This window comes from Crinia signifera, chromosome 5 (assembly GCF_055691185.1).
Source record: "Crinia signifera chromosome 5, ASM5569118v1, whole genome shotgun sequence".
NCBI classification, from domain to species: domain Eukaryota; kingdom Metazoa; phylum Chordata; class Amphibia; order Anura; family Myobatrachidae; genus Crinia; species Crinia signifera.
The window spans coordinates 289,937,755-289,954,361 of NC_139221.1; the positions used below are offsets into that span (position 1 = coordinate 289,937,755).

Genomic DNA, 16,607 nt, shown 5'->3' on the forward strand with positions numbered 1-16,607 from the left:
CTTTCTGCCAAAGCAGCAATAATCATTAACATGCACTTTTCTTGTACAGCATGGCGGGAACCAGGCTGCAAGAACTGGCACTCTGACCAGGACAACGCCCCCTACACAGAAGCCGCCCAGTCCGCCCATGCAAGGCCGGGGGACCTTGGGGTAAGTTCTAGAGAGTAGGAGCAATGTGCTGCGTATGTTTACCTGTGAAAGAGTGATATATGGACAGCACGGACAACACCTTTTTATGATTCCATATTAGATCTACATGGAGTCCTTTTTAAAGTCCCCCCTGACTTATTGATTGCATACCACCCAACACTGGTGACTTATGGAGTGGGACCCTGCACATGTATGTCCTTAAATTGGGCAAAGGCCAAAAGGGGGTGGGGCTTTTTGACATTCGTGTCTCTGTGGCGGCTTACCCAGCACTCTGAGAGGCTGGGCTGTCCTGGTACTGTGAGTAGATGCGCACGGTGTCTATGTAACCGCTGATCCCCCACTCAACTGTTGACTGTGGGTGGGACAGTTACGTTATTGATGATAGACTATGTCTAGGTCAACCACTAATGGTCAGTAGTTACTATGTTGACATATCCTAGATCGACATGGATAGGTTTGACATGAAGAAGGTCGACATACGTTTTCACCTTTTTTGCGTGTCTGTCGACCTATGTTGATAGCTCGCCATGCTTTCGACCATGTTCATGTTGACCTTAGGCTTGTGTCCACCTTCTGTCAATGTTGACCTAATGTATGCCGACCATTCTTAGGTGCCAACCTAGTCACTGTCAATCATTAGTGCTCAACCTAGCCATGGTCCACCTAGGGACCGCATACCCAGCGAGATAGTCCTAGAAAAATGGGAGTCAGTTGGAAGGTATGCGATTGTGATAGCTGCAATTTAGAACCATCTTTTTATTAAAATTTTATTCATTTATATACGTTTTTGCTTTATGTTTTGCAGAAGAAATACTCCGTACAAAACTCTGGAGCCCGTTAAACCTCCAACGGTCCCCAATGATTACATGACCAGTCCAGCTAGGCTTGGAAGTCAGCACAGTCCTGGCAGGACTGCATCTCTGAACAATAGGCCAAGAACACACAGGTATCGGGGTTCACTAGCATATAGAGAGGGGGGAGGGGCCATCAACAGATCTTTTCTGTTTAAAGTCAATGATTGGTCATTACCATACTTGGATAGTGAATAGGCATTTTACTGTTAAGGATCGCGTTCACTAGGTGATCTTCATAACGAATCTCTATTGTTTCATACGGGGAATGCCATGTGCTGTTCAATACAAGTGTGTTAGAAGTATATAGAAGCATAGAGCTGCTGCATTCTGTGGGGAGGTTCATCCCTGTGTAAAGGAAAAATGTCTTCATTTAAATGTCACATTATTTGTTATGTATTCCCAGTGGCAGCAGCGGAGGAAGCAGTAGTCGGGAAAACAGTGGCAGCAGCAGTATCGGCATTCCAATAGCCGTTCCTACGCCTTCTCCACCGACTGTTGGGCCAGGTAGGACTCGTCTTCCGTCACTGTTTGCATTGATCTGCCGGGACAATAGACCTGTGCGAGGTGTTCTATTACCTCATCCTTTAGCTAGTCATAGAACGTATCGCCAGCGACAAGTCAGCCATTCATTCCTATAACATGCCAGGATCCGGTGTTCTACAGAAGAACACTGTGAGCTTCAGCAACAAGACCTTATCTGCTGGTGCGGCGATCACAAACATGGGCCAGAGTAGCTGAGAGATGTGACTCATTGGAAATCAGGACTATTTGTATAAGAATGTGAAATGGAATGGATTTCCAGGTTTATATATGCCCGTGCCCTGGAGCATTTGCTATAGGATTAGTGATCTCTGCAAACTGCATGGGCTGTTGGCAAATCTGGACATAGGCAGAAGGTTATGGTATAGGTCAGGCCTGACCAACCTGTGGCTCTCCAGATGTTGTGAAACTACACATCCCAGCATGCTTTGCCACAGTTCTAGCATTCCATAACAGCAAAACTGTGGCAGTGCATGCTGGGACTTGTGGTTTTGCAACAGCTGGAGAGCCACAGGTTGGCCAGGCCTGGTATAGGTGATGGACAATTTCTAGGTCGACCACTAATGGTCAACCGTAACTACTGTAGTTCAACACCTAAGAATGGTCGACATTAACAAGCTTGTCACAAGGTAACGGTTGACATGAACATGGTCGACCATGAGAGGGTCGACGCAAGATTTCCCCTGTTTTTTTTTTTGTATAAGGGCACCACCTCCCCTCGCATAGCTCACTGCACTCGCCATGTTTTGGGCACGGTGCCCCCACTGCTATTATAATCTGTCTCTATGTCCACTTGGATGGTGAAGTATGAACCAAGTCGGTTAATATAAAAAACTCATGTCAACCTTTTTAAAGTTGACCTTGTGTAATGGTCGACCTAGGGTTGGTCAACCATTTTTATGTATCTACCTACTCCCAGTGGACCATTAGGCATTGTCGACACAGGGAAAGGATACACAAACCATGATAAAGTGTTTGGATTCATAGATACTTAGTATATGCTCACATGTCCCTGATCAGTCAGGCATGGGTATGGGTAATAGGGTTGACCTGCTGACTGAATCCTTCAGTCATGTGCCTCACCCATTTCTTCCATTGAGACTAGCCATATGTTTCTTCCTGCACATTACAGAAAAGTTGTGAAACTGCTATGCAAAAATGTATCTCTAATTCGTTTATTGAATATAATGTGTTGCATCTTCAAAGCGTCGCTTTACAGCCTTTGTGTGTTCTGACAATACACATTATTTCACTACCCAAACTCCCCCAGGTCTCTCTGGTGGTCCCTCACCTTCACCACCACCTCCTTCTCCTCTGCCACCACCTCTACCCCCACCTCCAGGTGAGACTTCTACAACGTGGAGTATGGGTGCCTCTCTGCATTAATCCATGGTGGTTTCAAGGTGTACCAACAATTGTAGATTCCATTTCCTGGTGTTAATGGTCCATAGGTGAATCTCACATAACTGATCATGTTCCTAATCCTTGTATCGTCATCCAGTGTTAAAGCCTCTGAAGTGAACTAACCGTTTATTTGACGTATGTCTGGCCGAAGATAAGAACCATTTGTAATTTAAGACCGGCTCCAGGCACTTGAACCCGTGTGCACTCTGGCGTGTTTGATGCATTTCTTCATGTGTCTCTGCAGGCCTCTGTAAGAGGGACCACCTCATGCAATTCTAGTTTGCCATCTGGTGTTCAGTTATGTAGTTTATTGTGCTTGTGGCTTTTACGGGTTTTCAGAGCAGGTATGACGGTAAAGTGCAGAGTGTAAAGATAGATAGAGGTCTAGGTGAACCGAAAGTAAAGCTTTTTTTATTATTTTTAAATCAATTTAAATTATACGTTTTTGTAAAGTTTTTTTTCTGCTTCGTGTTCATGGCCTTTACGTTTGAGATTGTCACTTTACGGACACGTGCTCAATCATAAGTTATTGTTGTAGTCTATTCATACATCTATATTATGCTCTAAAGGCCCATACACACTGGGCGACTTTGAGTTGAAAATCGCTCAACACTCAGTTTAAGCGGCTTTCAGCTCAAAGCCACCCCGTGTGTATGGCCCTTAGATGAGTGGTGAGTGCTGCTGCGTGCTCCCGCATCATCGCCGGGAAAGCCGCTCATCTGCTGGTAATACCAGCAGATGAGCCTCTTTGAGGACGGCTTTGCATAGTGCTGCGCTATGCAAAGCGGTCCTCTCCCCGCTGGCGGCGCCTGGCAGGGGGAAAGCGGCTCAGTGTGTATGCACCGAGCGGCTTTCCCCCCAAGCGATGACCGCGATCATCGCTGGGCATAGTCACCCAGTGTGTATGGACCTTAAGACTATCAGTTACAATAGGCCAGTAGCAGAACAATAATTTCACTTCACATATATCCTAACTCCAAACTTGAGTATCCGGTTAATAGATCTACAGTGAAAAGATAGACGGTCAAAAGGTAGACCCCAATTTATTGACTGGGTCAGAAGGTCGGCAGCTAAATCTTAATCTTGTGCTTAATCTTTTGAGTGCCAAGTGAATTTGTCAAAATAGGTGTGAAAATTGCCAAGCAAACGTTTTTATTCATCACAATGACCTGTAATGTTTTCATTATTTGGGAAATACAAAGTTTTTTTATACATTATTTATTTGAATTTATATAACAAATGTGAGCGATGCTGACATTTTTAGCAGATATTTTGCATATCTCTCACAGATGTTGGCACTCAAAGGCTTAAGGTTGACAGGTGCAAAAAATGTCAAATGACGATGACATAAGGTGTTTTTTTTTTGCGGTAGCATCATTCATTATGCTTGTAGCCTGTGATTGGGAAGGTACCCTTGCCTAAAGCGGGATCGCTGTGAGGGTAAACATTTCCACTTATACCCCTTTCACACCAGCCACCCGGCATTTTTGTGGAGTGCCGGGTGCAGCCGGACCCCATTCACACCACCTGCAAATTACTGACCCTGGTCAAGAGCGGGGTCGGAGTGCCAGGATGTAAGACCCGTGTTGACCCTTTCACACCACCGAAAAACCCGGGTTCTTCAATAAATTACCGGTTTGAAAAGATTTAACCCGGTAATTTGCTTCTTGGTGTGAAAGGGGTATAAGTTGGCACAGATATCGTGAAACATACAAAACTAAATCTGTTCCATCATTGTCATGTTGACATTTTGTGCCTGTCACCCAGGGACTGTATATCTTTGTATTGTGGATCTATTGAACCATGCCCATAACACAGAAGGTAGTGATGTGACATGACCTTTTGAAGGTCTCTCTATTGCCACATTGTACAAAACAACTGTAATATTACAGTGAATGGTTTCTGAAAAGGAAATCTATACACACATATTTTGAGCTTTAATCTAGTATATCATTTTGGAGGACCTATATTATCGAGCCTTTGTCCTAAACAGAGGAGGTAGGGTTTATTAGCAGGGCGGTATCTTCAGGACGTGAAGATGACCTACTACCGAACTTCATGTGTTTTGTTCTCCTTGCTCTGTTGCTTAAAGATGGTCGTAGAAAGACATCCTTAAGCCGTGTTTCACTTTGGAGGCTTTGCCAAGCGACTTGCAGACTTTCCTTGCCATCAGCTGTTAAATTCAAAATTGCCCGTTGTTAATAAATAATGACATTACACCATTACCAGTTATGGGATGTATTATACATGAGTACATCTCCAACAAACGACATTATGTCAGACCAGATTATTACAGAAAGCAATACCTCGGCCTTGTAGTTGTTTGTTGCAACTCTTGGTGTGTGAAATTGAATTTTATATATATTGTTGTTGATCTGCACCGTGATATAACCGTGATATAACCTGTTGGGAACTCGGCAAAAAAGGAAAGTCTACAAGAAGTTCTCATTCATCGAGCAACAGACTAAATTAATCTGCATGAGTCTAAAACTGCTAATTCCAAATGTCTTAATTTTCTGGTGATGGATTAGATGCCGTGACTCACTCACAATTGTATTTTTAGCTGTACAGATGATTTACTACAGTATATAGAGAATGATTACTTGAGAACAGGAACCAGTGTATTTGTGTGTATGTGGTTTTACAACCTATACATGATGTTGGATTCTAAACCACACATAAGGTTTTAATTTTAGCCTGCTATCGAGTAATTAAATCAAAGTGTTTAGAAACTGGTTGTACTTTGGTGATCATTCTGATTTATGATACGTTATATGTATATGGCAGGGATGGGGGACCTTCGGCCCTCCAGCTGCTGTTGAACTGCACATCCCAGCATCCCCTGCTACAGTTTTTGTTATTTGGCCTTGCTAAAACTGTTGCAGGGCATGCTGGCATGTGTAGTTCAAGATCAGCTGGAGTGCCGAAGGTTCCCCATCCCTGGTATATGGTTTTATGAACCAATTGTCACATGCTTGAGTAACCTCACAGCTTTACATTGTAATAGAAATGCTGTCTTGCTACTCTGGTGATCCTGTAATGTTTGGGCTGCCATCACTCAGATATTACCCACGAGCAACTTTTAAAGCAGTGAGGGAGCAGTGTACTTGCATATGATGTCTGGAAGGTGACATCATAGAGGGCGGAGCTGCCCAGCTAAAGCTCCTATCTATCCTCTTTCAAAATGCTGCGATTTGTGGTGCCATTATGAGACTTTGCTTGGTTCTTTTATACTGCATAATAATTAAGTGCTTTGCGTGGTTCTCCTTGGCTAACTCTTTGCAGTCGGCGGTGGCTCAGCTCCTGGTTCCCAGTTTGGCTCAATGACGAGGCAGATCTCTCGGCACAACTCTACCACGTCCTCTGCTTCTTCTGGTGGATACAGACGGACCCCTTCTGTGACCTCCCAGTTTTCTGGGCAACCTCATATCAATGGCGGGCCTCTGTATTCTCAAAACTCAAGTAAGCTTGTGCTTCTGCTTTTCTTAATGTACTCTGCTGGATTAATTGCACACACCTTCTGTATATCGGGGGGGGGGGGGGGGGGGGGGATTTACTAAGAGTTCTATTTCACATGGGATGTTGCTAAGGGCAACCAATTATAATCTGCTTATTTATTTAGCACCCCCTAGAACATGGATGGGGAACCTTCGGCTCTTCAGCTGTTGTTGAACTACACATCCCAGCATGCCCTACATCAGTTTTGCTATTTGGCCATGCTAGAACGGTTGAGGGGCATGCTGGAGTATGAAGTTCAACAACAGCTGGAGGGCCATTGCGCTAGAAGATAATAGATGGGATCTGATTGGTTGCCCAGAGCAACATCCCGTGTGAAATAGAACTCCCATCTAAGTAAATTTCCCCCATAGTGTCCATAACCTGTCCAGCACATATCCGTGTAATGTTTTCCTGCACATACTGTATGTTGTGAGCTGAACCAGTATCCTGAATTAAGTATTATCCTCACATAGGCGTAAGAGGCGCTTTGTACCTCAGTGATGCCACTTGCTCCTACTTCATAGGTAGGCCGCATTCTTAAGATTTTTGGAACAGTATAAGTCCGTCACCACTGGTACTCTTACAATATACACATGTGCAGAGCATTGGTGAGACAGTAATGTAATATTGTCTGCCTAGCGTTCATTTCTCCTGGTGGAGGGTGTAGGAGAGGTTGGAGATCCGAGCTCCTGACTACCATGTGCTGAGAGGGCACATTTTGAGAGCTTGCCACCCACCCAGCGATATGGAAAATGCTGCCACATCATAGAGCATATGTTTAAGACTTTTCCCACGGCCTCTTGCAGGAGAACTAACCAACCATAATAACCACAAGTAGCAAGAGTCCGAGACTTGGATCCTTATAGTTCTGGCAGATGGGAGAACGCTGGTCTGCCTTCTATAAGACTTTTAAAGTAAATACAGTATTTGTGCTGAATTCATGTGGTGTGAATTCTAGTTGGTCCACTGACCGTCCCTCCCCTCGTCATAATACTGCACGGTGTGTCTGTATTTGTGTGATGTCAATTGTCCTCTTTATTCTGTGATCTGTTCAGTGGCTTAAAATCTAAAACATGCCTTAAATCTGCTTTTATTATTATTATTTTTTATTATAGTGGTTTATTGTGAAATGTGTTTTCATTGGATACTGAATAAAAATCCTACTCCGTAATACATTAAAGGAGTGGAGAGTTGGCGTAACTCAGCACCCCATGCTTAAATTTTTTTTTTAAGTATTTTTCTCACCTTAATGTGATTTCCTGAATGAATAGAAGGGCCTCCCCTCTGGTAATACATGCGCCAGATCGGTAACTCTGAAATGAGTAAATAGTGCTTTTAAACGACAACGTTTTTATGGTTTTAGTTGTTGTGTTGCCATGTTACAGCCCTCAGACGGCCTTTATGTTCTAGTAGCCCCTACTAGAGTAGTAACCACCACATCTACAGAGATAAGACGGCCCCCTTTATCTACCACATTCGGAAGTGTGTCTGTGCCTGAGGAAGAACATTGAAGGCAAAACCACTTGGTCTTCCACAGAGAGCAGTGTCCCCAAATTTGGTCTGGAAAAACACTTCTGGTTTTAAGGACAGTCACATTGTGTAATTGACTTTTATATTTCCTAATTCATAAAAAGTTTTCCCTTTTACTCTTCTTTGCAAGCACTGCCAAGTTCAATTGAAATCCTTAATTTTGAAGGCCTTACTTCATTGGTGTGTTTTTAATCTGTAACTATGTTGCCGCTTCTGGTCCTCGTTACTGACTGCTGCCTGTTTGTCTTCTTTTTTCTTTACCTGTTTACGTCTCCACTGTGGTGTCGCTGCTTCCAGTTTCTATCGCTTCTCCCCCTCCCCCAATGCCTCAGTTGACTCCACAGATACCTCTCACAGGCTTCGTGGCCAGGGTGCAAGAAAACAGTAAGTCCTTCTGCTAAGTCCACTGCTAAGAAGCACCAAAGCCTACTATGCATGGCTAGCAACGATGGCTGCCAATAATTGGGTCAATTCTTCCATACATGGGTGACAAGGCTGCATGGTACCTAGCCTCTGTATGTTTCATTAACTTAGTTTAAGACTCCTAGTTAATTGTAGTATTTCATAATGTGTATTTGATGGTTTATTCTAAACATAACCATAGTGCTTTGGATATTCGCTTGCTAGACTTATTTTCGCAGGTTATCTGAATTATGTAAGAATATTCTGGAGAAAGCTGCATTCAAAATAAATACAATTTCCTATATTGCGATTGCTTTTAAATATTATCCTATTTAACCAGATGGTCTGAGCAGTACACAGTTAGCTATGAGTGTGTTAGTGGAGGCCTCTTCTAGCCCAATCAGGCGTACTTGTCGAGGCAACCATTTGTGGGCTGAACCAAGGCACTGTGGGATCTTTGTTTTACCTTTTAATGGATGAACCCTAGTGACCCTCTGGCAGCATGCGTTAAATATTTGTTCCAACTTCAAAATGGCTGCTTTTGGTCTGTGTGGGCAACTATAATTTGGGATGCCGTTAAGACAACCAAAGCCATTGGTCAAAATCCTGCAGTAGTAATAATATCAACACTGTGGTCTGAAAGTATGATGTTTATATCTGTATTTGTTGAAATGGAGCTGCATCTTACCACGACTCCTAGTGGCTTTTTTACTGTTTTGTTCCTGTGGGATTCTGTTTGCCAAGATCACCTTCTACATAATGTTTTCATATGTTACCACTCACTCAAACCTAGATTATGGTAAGGCTTGTGCTTTGTGTGTAAGGTGATCATGAATTTGCTCACTGAAGTTCTTAAGGATGTCAAGGAATGGGTTTAGGGTTTAGTATGCTTTAGTAACATCCCGATACCATCGCGTCTCCAGTGGCAGATTATGCATCCGGTGCCTTACACCCCCCCATACATTACTGTGACTTTTTAAAGGAGAGAAGTCTCAGCCAATCCCCCTTGAGCCAACTGTGACCTTCCAGGGTTGCAGTATCACATGTGATCTACTGCATGCATGATCACATGCGATACCATTCCCCACTGCCGTGATGCTGTCCGCGTTGGAGGTCGGATGTGCAAGCTGGTCTGATCTCCAATCAGATGCGCATGGGACCACGGATCGGATCTGATGTCAAACCCAAGCGGTTTCACCACTTATCCCCCGATTTCTTATCCGGAAAAGTTGCCAAATTGCACTAGCTAATAGGATACTGGACATAGCATCTATACAAAGTCATGTACAATAACATCAGCTTAAATGAAAATAGTATGTATATAATAAGCATATAATTGCAAGAGAGTCAGGAGAAAACGCATATATTGAGTCAGGCATGCGGGAAGAATGAAAAGCAGCAAGAGATAATATTCCACAAAGCTAATGGGCACTCGAAGACGCTTGTTTGCTATGGCTGCTGCATGTTTCTAACGTTCGAACTATGCTGCCGCTGGTCATGAATCCTGCTGTAACCCTGTCACTGGTGAAATCCCAATCTTATACGTGTTTTATTTTTTTAAAGTTGCTGATAGTCCCACTCCTCCGCCCCCGCCACCACCTGATGAGATCCCGATGTTTGACGACTCTCCTCCTCCCCCGCCACCACCCCCCGTAGACTATGAGGAAGAAGAAGCCGCTGTGGTCCAGTACAGTGATCCGTATGCAGACGGAGATCCTATATGGGCTCCCAAGTCCTACATTGAAAAAGGTGAGTGGTTCTTCCCAAGCTCTTCCGGTACAATTTAGCTGGAAGTCTGGTTACTAGAACACGGTTGACATCCATTATATTTGCTACAGAGGAGAGCTGCTTCATTTTGTTAGCAATACTACTCTATGGTCATATATATGGAATATATCTCTTTGGAGAACAGACAGTCCAAGACCTATCTACTAAAATCTGGTGCGGGACTTCTCTCTTTTTGTTAAATAATACTCTATGGTCATGTCTAATAATTTATGTATGTTGTTGCTATAGCGAGCAGGACATAAACCACCTGGGAGTGAGGCTAGAGCAGGATAGGGGTTTTGTGTGCTGTGTGTCAATCTCCGGTCTGAGATTGGGTTTAATGGTTCCTAATTGGTTCTAGAACCAGTAGCTGACATTTTTTTTTCTTTGGTGCATCTATGCCCTTGGTGTATTGCATACCCTCCAACATGACCCATCCCATTAGGTACAAAATGCTCTGAATATTGGACTGTGCTATAGGCTCACATCTGTAACTGTCACGGAAATCCAGGAACAAAGAGGGGGGGTCACATCAACTCTCAGTGATGTTTGGGATGGCAGCTGGTGTGGCTCCCCTTTTTGAATATTGGACTGTGCTGCAGGCTCACATCTGTAACTGCCACTGGCAGGGAAGTCCAGGAACAGAGCATTTTGTACCTAATGGAATGGGTCATGTTGGAGGGTATGGTATTGTTATACCTCGCCATTGGCCCTTCTACCACCCGCTCACTGTAGTATGCACCAGACGGCAAGTGAGTGTTACGCTTGATTACCGTTGCTCTATGCACAGAAGCAGTGAGCAGAAATCCCAACGTCCTCGCATGAAATCCTCACAAGTGGGAATTTAGGAAAGCAGTTACTATAGGGAATCTCCTTGTATACAGTTATGACCATCCTGAATAGGAGTGGGGAGTGGCTGGCTTACAGCGTTGTGCTGGGGGATGGGGTGAATGAGAACAGCATTTGTGTAACAGTACAGCTATCTGAGGACAGTCATTTGACCAGTCTTCTGGAACGATTTTCTGAAACCTCTTAAAATATTTATACAAAAATGAAGCAAGTATTTAACTGAAGGAAATGGAGGCGGCAATGAAACCGCAGTAACAAATCCATCTGATGTCTGCTTCAAAAAAAGAGTTTGTCCTTATTTTTGCACATTGTATTTGGAGAATGCAAGCAAATCCCCCGGAGCTAGGATCATGCTAGAACAGGCTATTTAAAGATTTTCATGCTAGCCGAACACGATTGATTGATTGATTTTTGGCCTCGTGCCTAGGTTTTGGCACAGCAGTGACCCATAGTTCCCTTTCTCTACATTGCGAAGTGCCCTGATTTACATGTGTTTTTACTATTCATTCAAGTAAATAGTGTGTTTGTTTAGCAAAGCAAACACATGTACATGTATGGTGCTTCTTCATCTAATGATGTGGCTGAAATCCAGTAATTGGCGCTCTTCTGGAATAAATCTCACAGGGAATTTCTCAAATCTTCATCGGATAAACAGATTACGTATGAGGGATTCGCTCGGGCCTACGTCCTAGTTGCGCAGACTTTTTATTGCATTTCTTATAACCACTCCTGAACCCAAGTGAATAAAAACAAATCGCACCATAACTGGTGGGAAGAAGCCCAGATTTTAGGAATCCCTTCCATAACATTTGTGGCCCAGTAAAAGCAATTGCAAACAAATTTGGTAACTGGAATGGTCACCCTTACCCCCATCCAATCCCCAGGTGTACACCAATGTGCCCACCCATTTCAGCGGACTATATACTACAAGAAGTCCCCACCTACTGTAACTTTCTAGCTTGATAGTCTGAGTTTGTACCTATGCCCCCGTAATGGCCAGCTTGGCAAAAGCCTTCACAGTCCATAATTTAACAATGGGGCCCTAACATTACTAGCAGCACCGCTGCCCGCCGCTCCAGTCCACCTGTCCTGTTTAGAATGTTGGGTACTTGTTTCCTAGCACGGCCACACCGATTTACATCGGGGTGGTCGTGTCAGAAAAATCGCGTCCATCGCATGCGATTTGGTCGCATGCGATGCGACCGACCCGATTTTTTGATTGAATCAAATGTAAATCGGGTCCCTGGGACCCGATTTTACATTGGATTCAATGTAAAATATTCCCTAGACCCCCAAATTTTACGACGTAAACCCCACCCCACGATAGACGCCAACCCGAAGCGTGGCGAGCGCAGCGAGCCCACGAGGGGCGGTGGTGCGCGTCCTCCGACCTTTTCATTCCCCTACTATCCACGTCGGCGTGGAGTTGAGAATATATAGTGTGGCGAGCGCAGCGAGCCACGCAGCCCGAAGCGTGGCGAGCGCAGCGTATAACTTCACAGGTATACGCGTCCCCTCGCGGGGCACGCTGCGCTCGCCACGCTTCGGGCTCGGTGGCTCGCGCTCGCCACACTATGTATTCTCAACTCCACGCCGACGTGGATAGTAGGGGAATGAAAAGGTCGGAGGACGCGCACCGCCGCCCCTCGCGGGCTCGCTGCGCTCGCCACGCTTCGAGTTGGCGTCTATCGTGGGGTGACGACGGGGACATCTATAATGTGAAATGGGTCATATTGGCCCATTTCACATTTTTTTCAATGTGAGATGGACTTAATCAAGTCCATCTCATCTTGTGCCATTATAATGGCACAAGACCGACGCGATCCTCACGATTTCAATGTTAAAAAATATTTTAACATTGAAGCCTATGGCAAAATCGGGGGCATCGCGTCGGTCGCAATGTTAATGGCCCCGACCGACGCGATGCCCCTGATTTTGTACCTTTGCCGGCAAAATGGACCTGATTTCAAAGGAAATCGGGTCCATCGTGGGGAACGATCCCCACGATTGTGGCCGTGATAGGAAACAAGTACCGAATGTTGATAAATCTCCCTCCCATTGTATAATTGTGAGTGAAGACGTTTGCACATATCCTCCCACTTTTGCTATCACTGTACTCTTCAGACTTGTAGAGCAATGGTGGTCTGTAAGTTGCCGAGATTTTTAGCTATTTTTTGGGTGAAGCTGTATTGAACAATACAGTTTATCCATTTACTAGTTGAAGCCTCTAAGACCTTACATGACCAATCTTTATGCTGTACTGGTTCTTGGCGAATCGATTGGCTACATCAGTGGTTCCCAACCCTGGTCCTCAAGTACCCCCAACAGTGCATAGCAGATAATATTAATAATTATTTCTGCTCAGTATTCACTGCTGAAAGAGAGGGGAAGGGGCCACAGTTAAGTTGCAAGTATAGTCAGAAAACTGAGGGAGAGACAAGTACATTTACAGAGGAGAAAGTCCTCACAGAACTCTCAAAACTGAAAGTGGATAAATCAATGGGGCCAGATGAGATACATCCAAGGATACTAAAAGAGCTTAAAGGGGAGCTGGTAAAACCAGTAACAGAATTATTCAACCAGTCACTAGCTACTGGAGTAATCCCAGAGAACTGGAAAACAGCGAATGTAGTCCCACTGCACAAAAGTGGAAGCAAGGAAGAGGTAAGCAACTATCGACCAGTGAGCCTTACATCAGTAGTAGGGAAAGAGTTGTAGAATATCTCAAAACCAGCAATTTACAGGATCCAAAACAGCATGGGTTTACTGGGGGAAGATCATGTCAAACAAATCTTATTTACTTTTTTGACTGGGTGACTAAAGTAATAGATCAAGGTGGGGCTGTAGATGTAGCTTATCTAGACTTTAGTAAAGCTTTTGACACTGTCCCACATCGCAGACTGTTAAATAAACTTGAAAGCTTTGGATTGGATTCTAAGATAGTTGAATGGATAAGAGCGTGGTTGCAGGACAGAAAACAGAGAGTTGTAGTAAACGGAGTACAGTCAAAGGAGGGAAAGGTTACAAGTGGAGTACCCCAGGGATCTGTACTTGGACCGGTGCTTTTTAATATCTTTATTGGTGATATTGCAAATGGAATTGAGGGTAAAAGTGCCTTTTTGCAGATGACACAAAGGTATGCAACAGGGTAGACACACCAGGAGGCGTAAAACAAATGATTGAGGATCTAGGCAGATTAGAGAAATGGTCAAGAGAATGGCAACTACAGTTTAATGCCAAAAAATGCAAAATCATGCACTTGGGTCTCAGAAATCCAAAGACTCAATATAGTATAAATTGCACTATAATGGAAACTACTGAGGAAGAGAGGGATCTAGGTGTCACTATTTCAGGGGACTTAAAAGCAGGTAGACAATGTAACAAAGCATTGAAGAAGGCAAGTCAGATGCTTGGTTGCATAGGGAGAGGTATCAGCAGTAGAAAGAAAGAAGTAATAATGCCACTGTATAGCTCATTGGTACGACCTCACCTAGAGTATTGTGTTCAGTTCTGGAGGCCATATCTCCAGAAGGATATAAATACATTAGAGACTGTACAAAGAAGAGCAACTAAAATGGTGCATGGCCTACATCACAAAATGTACCAGGAAAGACTAAAAGATCTTAATATGTATACTTTAGAGCAGAGAAGGGAAAGGGGGGACATGATAGAAACTTTCAAATATATCAAGGGCTTTAACAAGGTACAGGTGGGAGACATTCTTCACAGGAAGAGGAGCAACAGAACACCAGGACATGCACTGAAACTAGAGGGAGAAAGATTCAGGGGAAATGTGAGGAAGGATTTTTTTACAGAAAGAGTAGTAGATAAGTGGAATAACCTCCCAACAGAGGTGGTAGACGCAAATACAGTAGTACAATTTAAACATGCTTGGGATAAACATATTGATATCCTTACAAAAAAATAAGGATCAAATATGGTTTGAGGTAACATGTTTAAAAAAGGGGCAGACTAGATGGGCCAAAGGGTTCTTATCTGCCATCAAATTCGATGTTTCTATGTTTCTAGTGCACGTTTTCCATATCACCCGGCAGGTGCACTCATTATTCAGGCACATTTGAAAAGATCCACAGGTGGAGCTAATTATAGCACTTGTGATTCTGTGTGGAGACCTGCAAAACATGCACTGTTGGGGTACTTGAGGACCAGGGTTGGAAACCACTGGGCTACATGATCACAATTAGTGGCGCAGCCATTTAAACTGTCGGATATCATTCAGTGAGGCCCTCAGACCTTACTGTGGCAGAAACACAAATGGTGCATGTGGCCTCGACATAGGTTTAGAACCACCCCCACATACATTATATTTATGGGTTTTATCCAATAGTGATCGAATGTTCTACTTTTTACATTTTCTAGTAATTTACTTGTTTCCATTGCCTACTTTCTTTGCCGTCATGTTCCTCTGCTTTCTTTCCCCATCTCTAGTTGTCGCCATTTATGACTACTCGAAAGACAAAGATGACGAGTTGTCCTTCATGGAGGGATCAATCATTTACGTGATCAAGAAGAATGACGATGGCTGGTATGAAGGGGTCTCTAACGGAGTGACCGGCCTCTTCCCAGGAAATTACGTTGAATCAATCATGCACTATGCGGATTAATGTCTTACCGAATTATAATTATTATTTTTTTTTTAAGTACTAAGTCTATCTGATTTTAAAGTTAATTGTAAGAAGTAATAATGTCTTCGTACATATAAAACTGTGGCTTTTTTTTTTTTAACCCGTTCAGTGCCAGAGGACTGCTATTGCACCAAAAGGGTTTAGACCTATTCTATCTGTGCTCTGGAAGATATTTACCCATAAGCCTCAAGACCAGTTGGTTCGTGGACCTAACAAAACCTGGCACCAGTTTACGCCTATGTATTCACATCTGCGTTTTTTTTTTTATTATTATTATAAAAAAAAAAATTTCCTGGACCAGCCTGAATACGCCATTGGGATGTAGGGTAATAGTACATTATAACAAATCCATGAATCATCTTGTGCCACGACATATGTTTTCTGTGCAGCATGAAAACTAACACTACGTTAGGCTACCATTAACATTTGGACTCCGAGTTGATGCTACTGCTGGTTTTATCGCCTTCTTCTAGATTATTGCTCATTCTTAATATTTAATTTTTTTTAAAAAAAAAGCATGCACACAAAAACCTTTTTAAGTACTGATTATTTTTTTTTTTTTTTAAATCTGCAATGCTTCCGAATTATAATTATTGTAGTTACCATTAGTACTCACCAGTTTTAAGGATTTGTCAAGTCTTTTAAAAGTGTCCATCTGTGAAACGAAAATGGTTGTAATCTGTATTTTGTAATATGTACCGCTTCACGTTTTTGCAACGGCCATTCTGAATAACCCATTCCTCAACGCACCAAAGTTTTGTGTAATTCTTGGCTCAAACACGACCGGTTTTGGTTCTGCTGGCTTTCCACAGTACGGAGCCAAAACATGGACTAAAAAGTGTTATTTAAAGGCACAATCCCTCTGGAATGTAGCACAGGAAGAGGAAATTCTGTACACACTTCTGGATAACCCTTGTTTTTTAAATGATATGATTATATTCTGTCTCTAATAAACTGTATCCATACA

The 16,607-nt window shown here is 43.3% G+C and overlaps 1 protein-coding gene across 7 annotated transcripts in view; it reads left to right on the forward strand.

Annotated features, from left to right (window-relative positions):
- ABI1 (abl interactor 1) overlaps positions 1 to 16,607 on the forward strand; it is an 89,661-nt gene extending 73,054 nt beyond the window's left edge. For 2 of the 7 annotated variants that reach the window (XM_083189221.1, XM_083189220.1), the window contains 8 exons: positions 50 to 150; positions 956 to 1,096; positions 1,408 to 1,508; positions 2,815 to 2,886; positions 6,234 to 6,410; positions 8,274 to 8,360; positions 9,942 to 10,127; positions 15,444 to 16,607. In XM_083189221.1, the coding sequence (XP_083045347.1) occupies positions 50 to 150; positions 956 to 1,096; positions 1,408 to 1,508; positions 2,815 to 2,886; positions 6,234 to 6,410; positions 8,274 to 8,360; positions 9,942 to 10,127; positions 15,444 to 15,619 (1,041 nt within the window). In that variant the 3' untranslated portion in view covers positions 15,620 to 16,607. The remainder of the gene's footprint in view (positions 1 to 49; positions 151 to 955; positions 1,097 to 1,407; positions 1,509 to 2,814; positions 2,887 to 6,233; positions 6,411 to 8,273; positions 8,361 to 9,941; positions 10,128 to 15,443) is intronic. The other 5 variants (XM_083189222.1, XM_083189224.1, XM_083189226.1 and 2 more) reach the window with 3 other exon arrangements.